We start from the raw sequence: 16,162 nt of genomic DNA, 5'->3' as shown, positions 1-16,162 counted from the left end.
CGTGATGCACTCCCTTCAGCGGAAGCCAGAGGCTGCTCGTAAGCGGCATTGACGCAAAAGAGAAAAAGCAGCTTTCGTACGCTCTTGTCCCTCTTCGTTCCGCGTCTCCAGCTACACCCAGCCTCCCCCATTCGACCCGACCGTGTCGTTGGCCTCAGCGAAGGTGCACGCCAAAACGACCGACTACCGGCAACGTCCCCTTACCTGACCGATTGGTATCCCTTTAGAGACCTACTTCAGAGGGCGCATGCAGCGTGCCCTAATCTCACTGCAGAGTACACCAAGCCACAAAAGTGAAGCTGGCTTGAGTAGATTATGGAGAAGAAACAACGGGCACACCAATCAACGACGAACACTTCACATACAGGCAAACCCAGCAGCACACACTCTGCCCTGCTACTCGCACACCATATAGCCCCTCTCCCTCACCTCAAATGGACGCGAGAACCACGCCACAAGGGACAAACAAAAAAAATGCTCCCCCTAACAGGCATAGAAGAGGAGGAGGTAACATCCCCGTGTCGGCTGCGGCGTAGAGAAGGAGCACGCACACACACACACATACATACACACACACGCGAAGAAAGAGAGAGAGACGCTAATAAGAGGAAGGGATATGAAGCACAAGCAAGTCTCAACCAAACAAAAAAAAAAGAAAGGGTGGGCGCCGGAGCATACGATGTAAAAGAGCGCCCATAGGAAATCAAAAACAAGGAGAGGTGCAAAGTGGGCCGACAGTAAGATGAAGAAACCAACATCAGCGACATCATCACACAAACGATAACACGTTAACCTTTTTCAGCAAAGCTACTGAGAAAAAGAGAGTGACGAAAACAAGCGTGCCAACAGAAATGAGAAAAGCAGCTCACTCGCACACACACATAGACACACCGCCCTGACAAAGAACAGGAAAATGTGAAGCACAGACACAGACAGAGACGCACCGACCCAAGTGCGCAGAGGTGCGGAGACGCTTGCGAAGAAAAGTGATGCCGAGGGAGGAGGGGTAAAGCGCAACGAAAAACATTCGGCGTGCCTTCCTCCCTCTCCCCGCCCCTCCTCTCTCCCCATCTTCCCCGTGGGCCACCTCTTCCTGGACTCTCTCTATGCGCTCACACACACAAAAACAAAATTCGACAAGGAGGCGCTCGAGAAAGTCAGCGACACAACAAACAAAAGATCGCACAGGCGCAATGCGGGGGGAGGGGGAGGGACAACTGGTAGAGAAAACGGTGGGGTGGGGGCGGACGAGAAGGTGAGACGGCGATATTCACGCGTACCCTCCACAAAGGCGAAGGAGAAGGGCGAACACGATGACAAGAAAAGGGGCGGAAGACAGAGAGACAGAAAGCACCAGGACAGAACGATGTTCGCGGCGGGAGGAGCGGGGGATGAGCGTTGCCAACTCGGGCCAGACACCCTGCGAAACGCCTCCCCACGATACACCAACGCAGGCCCGTTTTGGGCCAACAATGTTCGTATTGATTATTGTGTTCACCCCCCCACCACCGCCACGACCATAACCCTTCTCTCTCTCTCTGCCTGTGGGTTGGTGCCAGCAATAGTGCCCGTGCGTTGTGTAGAGAAGTGGAAGAAGGGGGAGGGGGGAGGGGACTGCCAGTAATCCGTGTGTGTATAGCAACGCACAGAGCGAAGAGAACCATGACCCGCAACGAAGAAACGCTGCGCAAAAGAGAGCGCGAGATCAGCGGGTGAGGTGGCGCGTCCTGAACAGCGGAAAACAAGAGGAAAGAAGGCTGCATTAGCGGCTCGCTGTGCTGGCTGGATTTCCGTGTGGGCTTGGTTGGGGAGGGGGGGGGTTGTCGCGATAAAGTGCGCACGCCAAGCCTCTCGTCTGTCTCTCGTTCATAGGCGTCGGATGCTCCCCTCTCCCTCTACCCCTCGAGCCCCCCCCCACACACACACCTCTCCTCCTTCGTTTTTGTTGTTGCAAGGCGCTCACTTTGGGGCTTCTGCTGCAGCGGTGTTTGCGGCTGGCACGCCTCCAAGCACCTCGCAGAGGGTGTTGCAGGACAGCATCAGAGCCGCCTTCAGGTCCGCCACGTTCGTTGTCGGGCTGTTCGTGAAGGCGGAGAGAGAAATGCGCACCTCCTGCTCATCGATCACGTACCCGAGGCCGTAGCCGTTGCTCTGCATGGGGCCGAAAGTGTAGTACCGCAGCCACGACTGGCTAAACTCGCTGGTGCTCAGCACCGACCTGCTCGTCTTGAGGAACAGGTCGTCTTCAAAGAAGGCAAGCGCGGCCTTGTCACCGTTGATCCGCGCAACGTGGCGTAGAGCCATAAGGTGGCGATCATAGCCCTCGCCACGTGATGCGGCAGCTGTGAGGGCGACGTGTCGGTCGCTCGTAGCGCGGATCAGCTTAGTGAGCATTTCTTTGCCGTTCGTGTCCAGCGCCGCCGCGTGCTCGCCGTCCTGCTGAAGCTGCGCGAGGTTTTTCGCCAGCGCCAGCATCTCCTCAGACGTCGTGTGCACCAGCTCCGTGGTGCCGTGAAAGAAGCCGGCCGTGCTGCACACCTCCGTCGTGCTGTACAGCTTGTTGCGCATCTTATACATGGCTAACTGGAGGCACATCTGCACAAACGCATCCGGCTTCACCTTTAGCGCGGACAGCTGCGCCCTGCCACAGGGAAGGTGAATGGAGTGCACCTCGGTGTCCGTCACGATCGCCAGCGCCTCCTGGCGTGCCGCGCGGATGTGAGAGACGAACGACTTGCCGTATGTCACGCTCAGGTGGCGCACGATGCGGCTCACGGCAGCACCGTCGATGTCATCTGTCGACCCTCCGCTAACACCCCTCTCTTTCAGAATAGAGAGTACGTCGCCTATCCACTTGGCCCAGTGCACGCGGTCGCTCGCTGTCGAATCGAAGTTGAACGCCACCTGCCCATCCTCGGAGACGATCATCTGATGCTTGTCGTACCAGCGGTTCTCCAGCTCCTCCTTGCTGCCGTGCAGAGCGGAGGCCTCTGCCAGACTCTCGTCGTTGCCCCACTTCATGCTGTCGAGACACACCACCAGGATGCTCTCGTGGAAGAGGCGCAGCACCTCGGCGTTTTCGGGGGTCTTGAGGAGCTCTTGGTACGCCTGGCCCCACACAGCGCGGCTACCAGCCGTCAGCACCGACACAGGAGACGTATTGTCCTGGTCGGGAGTGATGGTGAGGATCAGCTCGAAGGCCTTCTGGATCAATCTGCGGTCGAGCACGCGCTGGTGCTCATCAAAGACGCGGACCATGTAAGGGTGGCCATCATGCAGTACTATGATGTGGCTTAGCTTCTCCAGCGGCGTGGTGTGTAGCAGATCCGTCTCCTTGGATGGAATGAGACTGCGGCCAAACTCGGTGAGGAGCGGCGACACATCGTACTGCGCCGCCGGATCAGCCGGGACGGAGAGACCATTCGTCCGAAGTTCCTGAATCCAGCACGCAATACCGTATGTGAGGGCCGATGCCACTCCAGCCTGCGTCCTATCCGCCCCAGCGATGTCCTGCTGCAGAACAAAGCTAGCGTTCATGTTCACCTCTTGTGGGGAACGGCTCTTGAGGGCCGACTGTGCCAAGAGGCCCTCCACATATGTGAACGGTGCCTTGCCCGACTCGGCGGCGGCCATGTCCGCGTCCACCAGATGCCTCTGCAGCACAGGGGCGGAGGAGTTGACGAAGGCGTCCAGCTTGGCTAGGTGCGGTGCCGTCACCTCGGGTGACCACAGTGCACGCAGCGATGAGCGGTACCCGTCCATGGTGGCCGCAACCGACGGAATGGGCAGGCGCGGCAGCTTGAGCACGTTGCCCTGCAGCTCGGTGGCGCTGATACGCTTCATGATCAGCTGGAAAAAGGGGGGAAGAGGGAATACAGTCTCTGCAACGCGATAAAATATAAGCCCGAAAGAAGAGCGATGACCCGCTGCTCCGTCTCGGCTGAAGCCGCTCGCGATGGCAGATGTGTGTGCGATTGGGTTCGTCTCTCTCACGCTCTCCGCGAAGGCAAGAGATAATAGGGGTGCACAAACAATCTAAGTATCAAGACACGTCACGAAAAGGTCAGAAGTGAATGGCGCTGAAAATCGCTCTCCCTTACCGATCACGCGGACGCCCGCGGGTTCTTGTGGAACGCAACTGAGAAAAACAAAGAAGACGCTTCTGTTGTGCGACGGCGAGGAAGCGTGATCCGTCTTCGTCACTTCGTGCACGAGCGCTTCGTCACACGCGTTCTGCTGGTGCCAATACGCGAAGCAAACAGAGTCTACAAAAGAGAGACCGTTACCGTCTGATATCGTCTCTTTCGCCGCCGCTTTGGTGGAGGCTTACACACCGCTCCCTCACTACACGCGAGAGGGCAGTCAAACGAGCTCCCACACCACAGACGACAAGGTGTGTATGCGCGCGTGCGTGGAGGGGCGCACTGCGGAGAGACAGCAGCGCTGGTTGTCCCTCTCTCTTATGTGGAGTGCTCTGCGCCGTGCGTATGGTGAGGAGGTGGGACCCGTTTCGCGTCGTAGCAGCGCAGCACACATACACATCAAACGCCAAAGAACCAACTAACGCTAAACGAAAGCAAAAACAGAAAAAAAAATTGGGGGTGTCCTTTTCACACTTTTTTTATGCCCAAAGAGAAGCGGGAATGATAAGGAGAGCGTCTGTGATGGTGGTGGGAGGGGGAAGGGGAGGGATACTTTGTCCTCTGCTTGGTTCTGTTTTCTTTGTCGTCGTTAAAGGGGAACAATAAAAATAAAAACTGTGCGTGACGCACCGTGTCTCCGATGTGAGGAGTAACAAATAATCGAAGCAACGAAACCCAAACCAAAACGGAAAGGGAGGGTAAAGAGGACGAAGAAATCGCGTAATCTGCGTGTATGTGCGTGCTTTTCGTGGATGGCGGCGTGCTTTGAGTACGGGGTGCGTCTGTGTGCGTTACTAGTTGTATTCTTCCTCAGAGGCACGTGGATGCAACCGACAGATGCACAGCCGCGTCGCCCAGAAGAAAGTGTGTGAGCGCGCGCAAGAGAGAGAGGGGAAGAGAGAGATTGGGAAACGACAGAAAACAACATTGAGGAGACGTGCAGCCGCGAAAAAGGGCCTCTGAGACTTTGTGCGGGCGTGTCTGTGTGGAGAAAGGGAGGAGGGGGAGGGGCGTAGACGCCAGAGGTGTGAACCCAGAGCAACCTCACACGGAAGCACACGCATACTCGTGCATTCGCGCGAACACAGAGAGGCAGCCGTGTGTGTACATATATATATATATATGTGTGTGTGTGTGTGGCTGTGTGCCAGTGGTGCCTGCTTTTGTTTCCTTTTTTAGCAAGGAAATCACCAAAAATGGAAAGAATGTGAACGTCGACAGCCCCACAACCGGACAACAAAACCGAAGCCACCACAGACGTGCATGGAGAACGATACCCACGCACAGTGCTTTGGATCGCCAAGAGGAGGGGCACTCACCACCCAGCGAACAAGGGAGAAGGCGTCCTTGCTCAACCAGAGAGAGAGAGAGACACACGCACATACACACAGACACGCCACCACCTCAGCAACACTCCTTGAAGCAATCGACACGCCTTGACCAGACACACATAACCTTACTGCTCCGTCCCTGATCTCTCTTCCGGCATCCCTCAACCGTCACGTCCATAGGCCTCTACCGGACGCGGTTTTCCTCTCAATTTCGTGCCGTCGTGAAGCGCTAACAACACGAAGAAGCGTGCGACTCATCAAAGGGAGGAGAACATGCGTCGAGCAGGGGGGGATCGTGAGGGGAAAGGAAAAACGCGAGGGCTGTGGGACGCACACACGGAACAGAAGAGCGAACGACTACGAAAGAAGGGAGGGAGGGGGGCATCCGCACAGCTGCCGGCAGCACCACTACAAGGCAGCACAACACTGTGCGTGCTTAGTCAGCGCTGCAGAAAAGGAAAACGAAGTGGTGCCACACGAGTGCGCGGCAGCAGAACGACGCTACGAGTGAGCCGGTGCCGCTTCACCGGCACCGTCCTCCCCCTCCTCCACAGCCCAGCCGCGAATAACCTCGTCGTACGCGATATCGCTGTACTTGCTGAAGATGAGCGGGTCGGTCGGGCTCAAGAAGTTGAAGTTCCCCTTGGCAAACTCCTCATCCGGAATGCGGTCGAAGAGGGCTGTGTGAAAGCGGACGTAATGGACAAGAGTGTAGTACGTGAACATCGGCACATCCTCCGGCCGCGGAAGCGGGCAGAACTTCATTAGAAACCCCATCAGCATCATATCCGCCCCTGGCCCGTCGTGCAACAGCGCCTCCTCGAAGTTAACTGCCGTCACGTAGTACATGTCGCGGATGTAGTACTTAATCTTGTTCAGTGGCGGACGGCCCATGATGTCCTCGGACGTAGCCGCCCAGCCATCAAACATAGTCACCAGCAGCTCCTCCAGCACTTCGCGGCGGCGGTTGAACTTCTCGATCGGGATGCTTGTCGCGCGGCGGCTGACGAGGTGCACATGCAGCACGTACAGCCAGTACGTCAGGTCCATCTCCGCGTACTCTAGGTCGAACAGATCCTTCCACTCAGAGAGCGAGATGTGGTGGCATAGGTGGCCAGAGATGAACTCTGATACAGCACGCACTTGACCGCCCATCGTCATCCACCGCGGCCGCTCGCCCTCGTAGATGGCCATCGAGGATGGGTCTCGAACGTCGATGCCCTTGTACCGCTCCGCGTTCTCTTCCACCAGCTTTGACAGCAGCTCCTCGGCGGGCTGGATGTCGGTCGTGGCCCGCGGCGTCAGGAATTGGTCCGGAATGGGCTTCAAAAACTTGTCCTCCGCAACACTCTTGAACTCGCTGCCCAGGCTGGCCCACGCCGCCCCCGCCATCCACGACGTCGGCGCAGGCGTAGCGACAGAAGAGCAGGCTGCGGAAGCGCCGGTGGTAGCCGATGATGGCATGGAGGCGGAGGGTTGGCTCTTGTGGCTCGCATTGTCGCTGTTGGGGACCTCATGCCTGGCAGCTGCAATGGCTGTCTTCTCCACCAGGCGCCAAGCGCTACGCGAGAACATAGCGACTTGACGTCCGGGCAGCTGCCGCCACAATTACTTGCCTCGCCTTGTGGATGTCGTGCGAATCGACGCCGCGGCCGCGCTCACTGTTTGGGCGGCGGCGAATACGATGGAGTCAACGAGCTCGCGGTGGTCTGCCGTGTTTGGCGTCGTGCGAGATGCCGTGAAGGACTGCTTTGCTAGCACTGTCCCACTGACACCGAAGTGTGCGAGCGAAAAGTCGATTTCACAGAGACGGTCAGTTCGTCACTTAGCCGGACGAGCACCCCAGCCCTTCGTACGACTCCTCTGCCTGCCTTTAAACTTACGGTACTTAATATCAATCTCTGCAAAGGACGACCTGGCATGCATGGCAGTGTTCACCAAGGTGGGTTGAGTCGTTGTCGCAGACACGCACGGGCGTGTGTGGGTGCGTGGTGGGGGGGGGGGGAGGGGAGGGAGAGAGGGGGGAGTGGGGAGGTGTGCGGTGATCAGATGCGGAATACGCGAGCGAGGGAGAGAGAAAGAAAGGAGCGGCAGAGACGTTAGGATGAGACGAGGTGTTGAACAGCAACAAACAAAATGCCCTAGCAAAGTAAGTCGCCGCACTGAACGAGCCAGCGCACCATTTTTGGCCTCAGTCGTCCGCCACCGATTGCAGCGACAGCACATTCCTTTGCTAGCCCCGGGCAGCGCGTTTTTCTTGCCTCACACCCTTCTCGAGGAGGGGATCGAGAGGCGGTCGAGGACATTGACATGACCCGGTCAGACAGTACCCGCCACTGCCACGTAAACGGAAGGCATGAAACACGCCCACGCACAGCCACGGCAACGCGCGGCTGCGTCTTCTTCATTTTGTTTTCGAATCCTTCAAAAGAGACGCGCCCACGTGTCAGGGGACAAGCCGCACACAGACGACATGATCGAAGCTGGAAAGATGTCGCAACATAATGGAGGTCTTAGACATGGCAGAGAAAAGGGACGAAAGAGGATGGAAGGGAAGACGAAAACAGCACCCAAAGGCTAATCAGGTCAGCGCGCGTCCTCCTCGCGTCGTCGACTTGCCTTGATACTGGTTTCCGTCTATACAACCCTCCCCCTTCCCCACCGAGCACCCCCTCGCATCCCCGACACAGACGCAACCATTGGTCGTCTCTGATCACACTACTTGGACGCAGCCTTGGTGGCGTGAAGCTGTGAAATCTGGCCGATGATGTGCTCGAAGGTGTCCTCCACATCCTCGTCCTCCCAGTCCTCTTCCCATGACTTGGCCACTTCCTCCTCAAATTGCCCGCTGATCTGCCGCATCGATAACGTGCGAACAGACCCGGCGCGGGACATGTTGCCTGGGCCTCCCGTCGCCGGCGCCAGCTCGAAGCTCTTGAACTCCAAAAACTTGTCCTCCGACTCCTTGTACCACGCCGACCACACGGTCTCGCTCGAAGGGACGGCGAGGAGTGCGTCTGTCGTCTGGAGAATAGACGGTTTCACCTCGGTTGTGCTCGCTGCCGTCGCCGCCATTTGAGCGATTGTTTTTTTTTTGTTCTTGCACGCGTTGTGTGTGTGTGTGTGTGTGTCTGTCACTGCTCGTGGGTGCGGCACTTTCTGCTTTAACTTTTGTCGACGTGGAGGAGAAGTGTGTGTGTGTGTGTGTGTATGGGGGGGGGTCGCTGTAAAACTTCCTGATGGGCAGTGCGACACAGTCGCTGGACCGACCGATGAGACGCCAACGAGAAAAGAGGTGAAGGGGGAGAGAGGAGCATAGATACGCACGTGTGCTGCGCAGGTCTCCGATGGAGGGGAGGCACGGACGGTAGCGATGCTCATGAGTACGACGAGGATATCCAACAACATGAATTCGCAACACTGAAAAGGGCCACACAAGTGCGCCCCGCCGCTCTCGTCCGGGCCGCGGCATCCTTAAATCGCGCAAAACGCTGAGGTAATTCATGGATGTCCAAGCTGCAAGTTTGCATTATGCACAATGTAGTGAGCCACCACACATAAAGGGAGGAGGCGGTGATATTGGCGGTGGTGCGTCCTCACGCGCAGCCGTAAAGATCAGTATCTCCTCCGTTATGCGCGTGAATGAGAGGGGCTCCTTGTCATCACCCCTTCAGCAGACAACAACAGCAAGAGCGCACGCCGCGGGTCCATGCATCGTGCTTGCCACGCGCGTACGAGCGCGGCTGAGCGTATGTGTCTTTACCTGCTCATGACGTGGGCAGATCAAAAAAGAGGTCCCTCTTTTTGCTCTCCCCCTCTCGCAAACGTGAGCAGTGACGGCAGCTGCACGCCAGCCATCACACCCTCGAAATGAGGGCACCACTATCGATATGACGACAGCAACGATCTTCCGTAGTGGTCGTCACCGGGCCGCGCTCCCCCCCTTGCTATCGCCAGTTCGGGCCTCTCTCTCCCTCTCTCTGCACACGTCCTGTCGCCTTGATTCTCGGCTCGACGACGGCGCCGCGTGGATTGCCTCCATCTTCACCGTCTTGGCCTCTACCTTTTCGGGGTCGGCGGTCAAGTAAAAGTCAAGCCCGCGCGCCGGGCATAGGGTCCGAGAGGCGATCGCATTCAGCGAAATCCCGTAGCTGGTCATGAGGTGGTTGACCACCATCAGCCCCCGCCCCTTCGTCGGCGGAAACAGTTTCTCAATCGCTGTCGGCTTCACAATGAAGTTGCCATTGCGGTCCACGTCCACCTCGATGCCGACGTGGTAGCCGCCAAAGATGAACATGTTCACGACAACGTCGCTCTCATTCACAACGCGGAATGTGCGCGGAACGGCCTTGTTGTAAATGCGCTGGAACGCTCGATTGCCCATGCGTGGCTGGCCGTACGTGTAGACGGTCACGTCGGCGATGGGGTAGTCCATGCGCCTCAGCATGTAGGTGATGCTATACGCGCAGAGGGACGCCAGGGCGCCGCCGAGGCTGTGGCCAGTCGTAAAGATGCGGTAGACGGTGCCGCGGTCACCCCACAGGACGTCGCGCAGCCGCGACAGCACTGTCGGTTTCAGCGTCTTCCAGATGGTAAGAAACCCGGCGTGACAGGTTGGCCGCCACGACGTCTTGCGCATGCACGAATGGATGCACGACGCACAGCCGAGGTGCTGCGCAGCTGTGGTGCTGCCATCGTCAAAGGTGCTCGCCAACTCGGACATCTCTTCGCCCGCCGCATTCGCTGCCTCCCTATCCGCCGTCTTCTCCATCTCCCGCCACACGACCCGGTGAATGTTCATGTCGTACTTGGCGTTGCTCATGTTCGCAGTCCCGCGGAAGCCGATGATGACGCGCGGTGCCTTGCCCTTGTGTTCACGAGCACTCGTATCCATCTTCACCATGAGCATCTGCACTTCCCTCGCCTCCGCCACCAGTAGCCGCACAAAGCCGTACTTTTCGACGTTGATGGGCAGCACCGCTGAGTCGGGGACGGCGGTTGCGGCTGCCGTCGGCGCCGGCACCCCCGATTCAGTCTCAGTGGGTGACAAGGCGGAACGGCTGGGCGGACGCTTACCGGCGAGTGCAGGCGTGGAGGCTGGCAGCAACGCGGCTGCGCCGCCGCTGGCATCGTCGCTGCGTATATACACAATGACCGTGTCCGAGTTACGCGTGGACGGCGTGGTGGACAGATGCATCTCCTGCCCCGTGCGAGCGTCGCCGATGGCAGACGGGACTGCTGCAGTCCCGTCGGTAGCGCCGACAATTGGGCCAGCGACTTCCCGCGCGGCCGCGACTGTCTGCTCCGCCTCGCTTTCGCTGTCATCTTCGGCGTCGTCGCCGCCCGTGTCTTCCTCCGCTGGGCAGCAGCCGCAGAGCCGATTCTTGATAGCGTTGGCCACAGCGCGAGGACCGCTCTGCGGCGTCATCTGAATGCTCGTCTCGATCGCCTGGCCGCCGGTGCTCTCCTCCACACCGTAGGCCTCCCAGGAGATATTAAAGCAGTCGATGGAAGTCTCAAGGTTGAAAAAGGGCAGGTACTGCATTGCCTGAAAAGGCCGATATGCTGCGTCGAAGATGTGCGTCTCGAGCCGCTCCAATCCGCGAACCGGCCGCTCCAGCAGGTTCCGCTCCGCCGTCCCAATCAGCGCTCCCAAGCGCTCCCGCGCCAGAACCAGAGTACGCATCAAAGAGCGAGTGCGGCCACGCGCGCGGTCGCTGCTGCTGACATCATCGCTGTCGCCCGAGGTGCGCAAAGAGAGGTCGGATAGCGCGTCGCCGTCTCTGGAGCGCGATATGCGCAGATGACTTCCTGTGCCGTCACGTACAGAGACCTGTTGCGCATCGGCATTAACACCGTCGCTCGCTGGCGCAACGCAAGACACGTCTGTCGTCAACAGTGGTGAAATGCACGCCGCAGTGGGAGGGTCATCCTTCCTCACAAGCGGCATCCCTTTGAGATTGCCCCCATCGTTGGCATCGGATGCGTCTGCAGTCGGCGCCTGCATCGGAAGCGTCGCGCAAGGCAGAGGATCGCGCTGGCGCACGAAGGTGTCCTTGTTGGTGCTTGAGGCGACTTCGCTTTCGCCTAGTCGCCGCTTGTCATCTTTGTGCCACTCCTCGTCTACCTTGGTGTGCGGCATCACCGAGATGGAAGCCTCCGCCGACGTCGCAGCTGCCGCCTGCAACGCTCTCGCGAACGCTGCTATGGGTATCTCGGTGTCCCCTGGCACGTCTGCACCGGCGGAGGGATCTCGGTAGCGTGACTGCGGCGCCAGTGGAGGTGTGCCATGCCGTGAGGCTGTCTTGCAGCTGCGCCTGGCGGACTCCGCGTCCGCATCCCCCCACGAGCTAGTGAGAGCGTTCCCATCCGAGCGGGAGCGTGCGTGGTGCTGACACCAGCCAGCGAGCTTCAACGGCGCCAGTGACAAAGCACGGCCCCTGTGGTGGTCAAAACCAGTGTACGTGTGCGCCAAGGCGTTCTCCGACAATGCTGCCTGACGCTGCGAGAGCCTACAACATGCAGCACTGCCGTCTCTGCCGTCAAGACCTCGCGCGGCAGATGCGTTCTGCCGCATCCGGGACCGCCATCGCGCGGGGCCTTCAATAGCGTACGCGTCTCCTGCCAATGACCTATCGCGCCTGACGCCGGCGTACGACTCCGCAACGCCTCCGTCACCACCAGCGGCGCCGTCGCCGTCCGCTAGAAAGTAGGTGCTAAAGCGATCCATGTTGATGATGTAGCGTGCCGCTACGCTCACCGGCATCAAGCCATTCGAGTCCACATGGCTATGGCTGCGCCACAAGCCACTGCTCTGCATGTCGAGTGTGGTGGTCGCAGCACCAGCGCCACTGTCACCGTCGAAGCGTCGCGACGGGCTCGACTTGATGGCCGGGTGGCTTGCTCTTCGTGCCTCCGGCGCACCCGAAGGATCATCGCAGCGCACGGGGCTGATGGCGCCACGGCCGTTGTCCCGCACAATCGGTGGCTCCTCATCGCGCTGGCTGTCGCCGTCATCGGCGTCGTCGTCCGTGTCTGTTGTGCTCACCAGGCGGCTCGGCTGCGGCGACGCGCATACGTCGGTGCGCCACGACATGAGAGCGCTGCCGTCGCGCTGCAGCGAGCTCGTCGCACGGCAGCCGTCACCCTGCAGTTCACGCATGGAGGAGAACAGGTCGGATGGCATTGCGTTCTGCGCGCGCTCCCACAGCGTGGCGGTGGCGGTGGAGCCGGCCAAAGTGGGTACGAATCTCGCCACTGCTCCGCCCGAGCTCTGAAGCCGTTTCTGCTTCGCCATGTACTGCCGCCGTCGAAATTGAAACTGAAGACGGTAAAACCGCGTCTCCTCCTGCTCTGTGGCAAAGATGTACTGGCTGCCGCCGTGCCGCGCCAACCAGCGATACCACGTGTCGGGCCACACCATGTGTTTCCAACGCGGGTCCCTCGGGTTGACGGGTACGTTCTCGTCGCGGCTCTGTGAGGTGTAGACGAGCGTCATGATATTCACAAAGAAGCTCGCTACCATCAGCATCGGAAGCTGCAGCAACGGCTGCTGCGAGGCCAGCGCCGGGTAGCCGCGGTTGTAGAGCAAAAAGAAAACGAGACAGTGAATCACGCAGTAAGCAATGGCGGACAGGAAGACCATCAAGAACACGCGACAGGCAAGCTGCTGCGGACGGCTTTCCAAGTACGGCTTTTTCCCGAGGTAGCTGCGTAGGTAGAAGAGTAGCAACAGGCAGACGAGACCGCCAGCAATCTGCAGGATTATGACGAACCAGTAGAGCCGCTTGAACCGCACCTCGCTGTTGGAGGTGAGCTGCCACATGTACTTGTTCACGCCCGCATCCACGATGTCCAGCACACAGATGCTGAGCATGTAGACAAAGATAAGGATCTTGGTCCACATGGGTGGGTCGCACACGTTTCGGCTTCGCGCGAGGAAGGCCTTCAGCTTGGCGAAAGCACCGTCGTTCAGCTTCGCTTCGAGGGGGCGGGCCCACATCATCGAGGCGGTCATGACGGAGAGCATGTATGCAATCGACACCGCCATGAAGTAGGTGGGGATGCGGTACTCCATGAAGGCTAGCATGGAGGATAAGGGCCAGCTCGCGATGTTCAGCGCGAACAGCGGGTTCATGTACCACAGCAGCGCCACCTGAAGGACAAGCGTCCAGCTCTGCTCGTACAGGGTGCTCGTGTACTTGCAGTACGCGACAAATCGTAGCGTGTGAATCAGGGAAAAGACCATCAGCGTGTAGCGCCACAGAATCGTGGCAACCGTGTAGGCAGAGCGTTGATAGGCAATGCCGACGGAGCCACCGGCCGCCCCGGCCGCCAGCGATTCCGGCACCAAGGTCAGGGTGAAGCTGAACTCGCCCGCAAACGTGGGCGTGTTGCCAAGCAAGAGCTCCGGCACACGCGCCACATCACACCGAGTCTTCGTCCTGTCGCAGCGAATCGACAAGGGGTACTTCGAGACCCGCTCCACTCCGTTGCCCGATATGCGACTCTCGGCGACGACGTTGTACACCTGCACTATACTTGCCTGGTCAGTTGGCGGAGGTAGACTAAAGGCCACGCGCCGGTAGCGCACCATGCTGCTATGCTGATGGGTCAAGTTCAAGCCGCCCCACCTAAGCGACACCGGTGCTGGTGTCGTGAGGGTGCCGTTAGCCGCTACAGTCGGCGGAGAGGTCACGCAGGGGCTCGTCCACTTGTCCATGCGCCGCAGATCTACGCCGTAAGCTGGGCCACAGATGTTTACCATCGACCATTGCACCTTCGGAATGACTTCGACGACGAGAGCTGCGATAAGGCACGCGTGCCACAGCACAAGAGTGAGCCGCATCGCGAAGGCTGAGATGGACTCCACCTGCAGCTCCACCGGCTCGTAGAAGCGCTGCATCACACGCAGCTTCTTGGGGCCCCTGCGCTTGCGATGGCTGCAATGGGAGTTTGCAAAAGCAGCAGTGTTAGTGGACGACTGCGCCATTGGACTGTGCGATGGCGAGTCCGTCTGCATGTTGCGAATGCCCAAGGAGTTGCTGAAGGGCTGGACGCCGGATGGGACAGGAGGGGAGGCGTGAAGCGACATGCCTTTCGGGGCAGACATGCCGGTGGCGGCGCGGTTGGACAGCACCGTGGTCGAAGCACCTGCATACGTCATCCCTCCATCAACGCCGCGGGCATTACCAAAGCCGCCGCCGCCGCCGCTCGAGTACGCAGCGTGGAAGCTCTCGTGCTCCTGCGCGCCAAGCACACCTGCGCCGCAGTAGTAGTCGCCAACGAGGAAAATCTGCCGGTGCGGCGCGGTCGGGATGACGCGACGGCGATGCGCCGATGATTGCCGCAGTGCCACCTCCTGCCTGTGCTCCTTGTCCGACTGCTGTTTCCGGCGCTTGCAAGACTTTTCCTCGGGCTGACACTCCCTCCGAGACGGACGGCTGCCGCGCGCCTTGGCGGACGCGTCCGCCCTCTCCCGCGCCTTCTGCACGAATTCGCCCTTTGAGATCGGTGCGGAGGGCTTCGGTGCGCGTTGCTGCTGCTGCTGCTGCGGCGGCGGCGGCGCCGACTCGCGAGCTAATCGCCTGCCATCGCCGCTGCCCTCAGCGCTGCCGTGAGAGGAGAAAAAGGCATTTGGTCTCCCTGCGAAGGGTGACTGCGTTGATGCTAAATTTGCTGCAGCATCGCCACTGCGCAGGCTTACGGAGGGCATATCGAGTCTGTCTCTCTTGCTACTCTGGAGAGCGAGGGACTTCCGTAGAAGGCAGTGGCCCGGAGAAGTGAGAGAGCGGCAAGCGCCCGTGTACAAGGGCTCTGAAGTTCTGTTCAATGACAGTCGCTCCACACTTCAGTCAAGCGGCGTGAGAGCCACGAGGAGGGAGGCAACTATGTAGAGGAGAAAGACAAGAAGAAGGCTCTCGACGGAAGGGTGTGTCGATCAGCAGCAGAGGCGCAGAGGGGGTGTGTAAGAGGCGGTTCAGTGAAAAAGAAAGAGCCCTCATAGCAGCTGTATCAAGCACTGCGGCTGTCTACGTCGAGCTTCTGTCAAGATGCTCCAATCTCGTGTGGCTCTTCATGGAGAAATGGGAAGAGGGGGGAGCACCGGTTGCACAACGGATCACAAAAGGTGTGTGGACATGGGCAGAAGCGAAACAGCAGAAAAAGGTAGCACAAAGAAGGCGAGAGTGAAGCGGAGAAAGGGAAGAGGACGGCACGGCCACAAGACACGCTGGCGCTACCACACGTCTACACTCACGCACGGAAACACTCAGGGGCGCGCAATCCACCTTCCGCGTCAGCGCTTATCACAACGAATGGAGGGGGCATAACCACGACGACGATGACGAATTTTCGTAAAGACTAACCCTCGACGCGAGGCGAGAGGACAGCAAGAGTGATCACCACCGAAACAGCAGAGGGGCGGCCAGCGGTGGCCGAAAACTGAAGGAGAGAAGGGAGAGAGAAGGAAGGTATGTGAAGGAAGGTAGAAGAGGAAGGGAGGTCAGCGCTTCGCGAGCGAGCTGATGGGGGCGGCAAGCCTAGCAGTCGGCATGCAACAAAGCGATTTTTTTCCATTTTCATCCCGCCCCTATGCCACGGGCAAGTCGGCAAAGACAAGCATTCGACCACAGCTCGCACGCCCCTGTCGCACTGCGGCTACATCCGAGTCGTCCAGGACGAGCAGTC

General features: G+C 59.2%; 4 protein-coding genes across 4 annotated transcripts; all 4 read right to left on the bottom strand.

The window, feature by feature from the left end:
- Positions 1-1,959: 1,959 nt before the first annotated feature.
- Positions 1,960-3,843, bottom strand: LMJF_29_1310 (putative carnitine/choline acetyltransferase; the record flags this gene model as incomplete). The annotated part of the gene is made up of 1 exon (XM_003722162.1): positions 1,960-3,843. The coding sequence occupies one exon, from the start codon at positions 3,841-3,843 to the stop codon at positions 1,960-1,962; it is 1,884 nt and encodes a 627-aa protein (XP_003722210.1).
- Positions 3,844-5,974: 2,131 nt separating this feature from the next.
- Positions 5,975-6,865, bottom strand: LMJF_29_1300 (conserved hypothetical protein; the record flags this gene model as incomplete). The annotated part of the gene is made up of 1 exon (XM_003722161.1): positions 5,975-6,865. One exon carries the CDS (start codon positions 6,863-6,865, stop codon positions 5,975-5,977), a length of 891 nt encoding a protein of 296 aa, XP_003722209.1.
- Positions 6,866-8,191: 1,326 nt separating this feature from the next.
- LMJF_29_1290 (conserved hypothetical protein) lies at positions 8,192-8,548 on the bottom strand (the record flags this gene model as incomplete). Its single annotated transcript, XM_003722160.1, has 1 exon — positions 8,192-8,548. One exon carries the CDS (start codon positions 8,546-8,548, stop codon positions 8,192-8,194), a length of 357 nt encoding a protein of 118 aa, XP_003722208.1.
- An 847-nt stretch (positions 8,549-9,395) lies between these two features.
- Positions 9,396-15,188, bottom strand: LMJF_29_1280 (putative lipase domain protein; the record flags this gene model as incomplete). The annotated part of the gene is made up of 1 exon (XM_003722159.1): positions 9,396-15,188. One exon carries the CDS (start codon positions 15,186-15,188, stop codon positions 9,396-9,398), a length of 5,793 nt encoding a protein of 1,930 aa, XP_003722207.1.
- Between the last annotated feature and the right edge of the window lie 974 nt (positions 15,189-16,162).

This window comes from Leishmania major, chromosome 29 (assembly GCF_000002725.2).
Source record: "Leishmania major strain Friedlin complete genome, chromosome 29".
NCBI lineage: Eukaryota > Euglenozoa > Kinetoplastea > Trypanosomatida > Trypanosomatidae > Leishmania > Leishmania major.
Note: the sequence above shows the minus strand (reverse complement) of the source record. Positions and strands in the feature narration are given on the sequence as shown.